We start from the raw sequence: 4,450 nt of genomic DNA on the forward strand, positions 1-4,450 counted from the left end.
CAGCAGGCCTGGTCGCTATCAGCCGCTACCTACCCACCAACTACCAGCAGGGCACGTGCGTAGGCTACTGTTGGTGGAACAGGAACACTGTTGCAGCCGGCCATACCTCTTTGGAAACCTACCTTCGGCTATAAATACCACAAATGGTATGACCTTCTCATCTTATCATATCTTACTACATTATCATCATATTATACCTGATATCTGCTCTAGCAATCTCTTAATATACTTTTATATTTAAAGAGCAATCTAGTCTGATTCTCACGCCGGAGGGTGGTCACAAGGAGGAACCCCCCCCTTCTCAGTGACGAGCTCACGGTGTCTGTTTTGCAGGTTATCAGAAGAACCATCTTCCAAGGGTCTAACCCCTCGTGGGAAACATCTCTCCAACCCCCAGGTTACCAGTAATCTGTCCGGGGTCCGGTTAGTGTTTCTTCAACTGTCAAAACCGAACCATCAAACTGTGAAAACCGGTCAGTCCAACGACCGAACCTGGCCAGTTCGGTTTGTATTTTTTTTCTTTAAAAAATATAAACGGTTCAGCCCAAAATATTTGTTAAAACCGACCGAACCAGACTGTGAACACCCTTAATTCAGACTTCACTTTCAAAACAGATATCCAAACATCCCTAAAGTTTGTATATGCTAGAAATAAAACTTGTAATCACCACAAAAGACTCTGGTGCTAAACTAACTATATTGATTTGTGTTTTTTGAAATACAAAAATACGAACTTTTTTAGTTTTCTTGTCACATCTAATTAATATGCATTTTTATTTTCAAATAAAAGGTTTGAAGAGATTAGCTGAAGGCTTTCAATATGGAAACAATTTGGGACTATGTGGCGTTGAATTTGCAACCCTGAGAGCTTGCAGTTCTTTAGATCAACTACCGACAAAGAACCTTCCGGAAACAGCCGACTTAAAGCTTAACTGCAGCGACACACATTGCTCAAAGTCATCAAAAACTCCACAAGCTTCCATTATTGTTGGAGTAGTTGTAGCAATAGTGGGACTATCAGTCATAGCTTTCTTAGCCGTTTCATATTTTCTAAACCGCGTTCGTAAGCCCGGAAACACGTTTGCCCCGTCTCACGATTCCATTGACCGGTTAAAGTCAAAGGAAGTATGCAGGAAAAACGGGTCGCCTCTAATCAACCTCGAGTATCCAAACGGGTGGGACCCGTTAGCCGAGGGTCGTCGGTTTGGTGGGGTGTCGCAAGAAATCATGAGGAGTTTTCGGTTTAATTTGGAGGAAATCGAGTCCGCGACACAATACTTTGCTCCCGGGAATTTGTTAGGAAAAAGTGTGTTTTCGGCTATTCATAAAGGAATGCTGAGAGACGGGACGGTTGTGGCTATAAAAAGTATTATTAAGAGTAGCTGCAAGTCTGAAGAAGCCGAGTTTTTGAAGGGTTTGAATGTTTTAACGTCTTTGAGGCACGAGAATTTAGTGAGATTAAGAGGCTTTTGTTGTTCAAAAGGGCGCGGCGAGTGTTTTCTTATTTATGATTTTGTGCCTAATGGGAATTTGTTACGGTATCTTGACATGAAGGATGGTGATCATGTTCTTGATTGGTCGACTCGGGCTTCCATCATTAACGGTATTGCTAAAGGTGAGATCTTTTTTCCTAATAACATTTATAAATTTTGGTTGATAATGAATTTTCATGTATAAAGTGCATATTTGACCTCAAAAGTCAAACCGAACCTCCGTTTTCATCATTAGAGGTTGCAAAACGAGCGGTTCACGAGTGGTTAACACGGGTTTTGGCCGACTTGATGTCACCTTTTATTTTTATTTTATTTTTAATAATGATTACAAAAAATTTACTATTATAGTTAATTGTGATTTGTAAGCACTTTGGGTGACTTTTGTACTATTCGGCCTGCCGAGTTTTTAAACCCAGTTGACCCATTTCAAAACGGGCTGCTCAAAATGGTTAAACGGGCCTGGTTGGGTTGATGTGTTGAACTTTTTTCTTTTTTAAAATATTTTTAAATATGAATACAAAAGTTGTAATATTAAAATTATTAGGTAATCTTGTGAATAGTTTGGTTGACTTTTACCCATTTGACCCATTTCAAAACGGGTCAGACTAGTCGGGTTTGGTTAACTACGAGACTGACTAGTTGTTATCCTGTGCAGGTATAGAGTATTTACACGGGAGCAAAATAAACAAACCGGCTCTGGTTCATCAAAACATATCAGTCAAAAACGTGCAACTCGACCAACGATTCAAACCACTACTCTCTGACTCGGGCCTGCATCAGCTTCTTACAAAAGACACCGTCTTCTCATCACTTAAAGCCAGTGCTGCCATGGGCTACCTAGCTCCCGAGTACGCCACCACGGGCCGGTTCACCCAAAAAAGCGACATTTACGCATTTGGAGTTCTCGTTTTCCAGATAATTTCTGGTAAACGGAAATTTGCTAGCGCAGCCCGGTTTGCTGCCGAGTCGTGCACGTTCATTGACTTTATTGACCCGAATTTACACGAAAGGTTCTGTGAGCTAGAAGCTGCAAAGTTTGCGAAAGTCGCATTGATGTGCACCCATGAAAGCCCTGACCAGAGGCCATCTATTGAAGAAGTTGTACAAGAGCTATGTAGTCCATTGTGCTAACTGATTTTTCGTTTTTTTAACCGCTTTGTTGCTTGTTAGTTGAATGGATTTTAGAAGGTATTTGTAGGAAAGTAGATGTTGTGGTTTACTAACTTGTTACTTTTAATGTTGTAGTGGTTACTAATGTTGTTGTTTTTAATTTAAGATGAGTTTTGAATTGCTGTTGTTGCTTCTATAATTAACATATGTTGTCTGCAATGTTGAGAAAATTTTGTATGTTTAAACTTAAATCAACCCTTTTATTTTAAAGTTTAAATCACAGCTCAAAATAATAAATATCAAACGCAAAAGATGGCATGTTTTGCCCCATAATCTAGCTAACATGTCTATGTTTGACTCGTTAAGTCGTTATCCAGTTAACCTATCGATTTTGGCCCGTTATCCAACAAATGTGTCCATGTTTCGACTTGTTATCCCACCGTATTCTGGTTCTTCTTCATGTCTTGACCCGTTATCCAACTAACTTGTCTAGTACACAATAGATTCCAGGATAATGGAATCTATGGAATCTATCTGGTCGTAGAGCATACGCTAGACAAAAGAATTAACCTTTAGCAAATCCCAATTCACTTTGAAGTTAAAACAAAACGAGCCAATCGTTTTTCCTTTATAACTTTTAAAATAGAGTAAACTAACATTTAGCAAATCAGAATTTATGTTTATTCAAATTGTTCGAATTTGTTAAGGATCAACTAGTATTCATTTTAGAGCATCCCTAGAGGTTTCACAAAAATGTGAAAAATGCTCTACCACGTAGGTGAAAAACGTCCCAATAACAAAAAATGTGTAATGGTTTCACTCATCCCATATAAATAAAATAATATTTATATTATACAAAATATTTAAAATAAATAAATAAAATGGATGATGGTGATTGGTTAAAAAGGGGTTGGGTCAAACCCACTACACGAGCACCAAGCCGAAGAGCCAATCACCCATCCGCCAAAGCTTTAACCAGCGCGAGAGGACTAGGGCCAACACATTTTTCAACCAATCACCCATTTTCTTTTATTTATTTATTTAGATAAAATGTTAACTTTTAGTTAAAATCATTACACTCTTATAAAATTGAAATTATGGTTTATTTAAGTCTCTTGTCTTTGTGACAATAACCTGACACTTTAACATGTCCTCGACTCCTATTTTAAGTTAAACCCCTTCTAGATAGTTGTTTTTTATTTGAAAGACACTATTATATTCACATAACTAGCAAAAGACTAGTCGCAAAAACAACAAAGGAAACCAAATTTTACACATTTGGAACACCAATTTGTACCAATTAGCCCAATTTCTTTTGATCCTTGATCTTGTAACCATCCATTGGAAGCTTAAGATCTTTATGTCTTCCAAGATTTTGCTCGGGTTTGTGTTGCTACCCTCTAGCAGTGTTGCAAAAATCCCGACTAAGCGCCAATTAATCCCCGATTAATCGCTAGTCCTCACATCACTGATTAATGGTCAAGCCCGGCCAAAATCGATGGTTTCCAGCAAGAATCCGACAAAAATCAGCCATTTCCGACGAGATTCCGACCAAAATTAGCTGTTTCCTGCTAAATTCCATAAAAAAAACCAGTGATTTCTGGCAAGATTTAAGCCAATTTCTGGCCAAGATGTGCTTATGTATGCATAAAATTGAAAATTGCATATAAAAATGTGTGTCTGTGTATATAATATTGAAAATTATACATTAAAGTCCGATCCGATTTATCTCGATTAATCTTTGATTAATCGCTAGTCGTTACATCACTGCGCGACTAGCACTTTTTACAACACTTCCGCACTAGTATTTATTGTGCCTATCAATTGTTTAGTTGAGTTAACATCCA

The 4,450-nt window shown here is 38.1% G+C and overlaps 1 protein-coding gene across 1 annotated transcript; it reads left to right on the forward strand.

The window, feature by feature from the left end:
- Positions 1–1,073: 1,073 nt before the first annotated feature.
- LOC143589476 (cold-responsive protein kinase 1-like) lies at positions 1,074–2,705 on the forward strand. Its single transcript, XM_077070228.1, has 2 exons — positions 1,074–1,615; positions 2,149–2,705. The coding sequence occupies exons 1-2, from the start codon at positions 1,228–1,230 to the stop codon at positions 2,622–2,624; spliced, it is 864 nt and encodes a 287-aa protein (XP_076926343.1). The 5' UTR covers positions 1,074–1,227; the 3' UTR covers positions 2,625–2,705.
- The last annotated feature ends 1,745 nt before the right edge of the window (positions 2,706–4,450 follow it).

Source organism: Bidens hawaiensis, unplaced genomic scaffold (assembly GCF_021521415.1).
Source record: "Bidens hawaiensis isolate Kalapana, Puna unplaced genomic scaffold, B.hawaiensis_p1.1 tig00037575_1, whole genome shotgun sequence".
In the NCBI taxonomy this organism is placed as follows: domain Eukaryota; kingdom Viridiplantae; phylum Streptophyta; class Magnoliopsida; order Asterales; family Asteraceae; genus Bidens; species Bidens hawaiensis.

Excerpts from the sequence above, each read along its gene's own strand:
- LOC143589476 (XM_077070228.1), top strand. The coding sequence starts at position 1,228 with ATGAGGAGTTTTCGGTTTAATTTGGAGGAAATCGAGTCCGCGACACAA. Across the intron at positions 1,616-2,148 it reads CATTAACGGTATTGCTAAAG|GTATAGAGTATTTACACGGG; the intron begins GTGAGATCTTTT and ends TATCCTGTGCAG.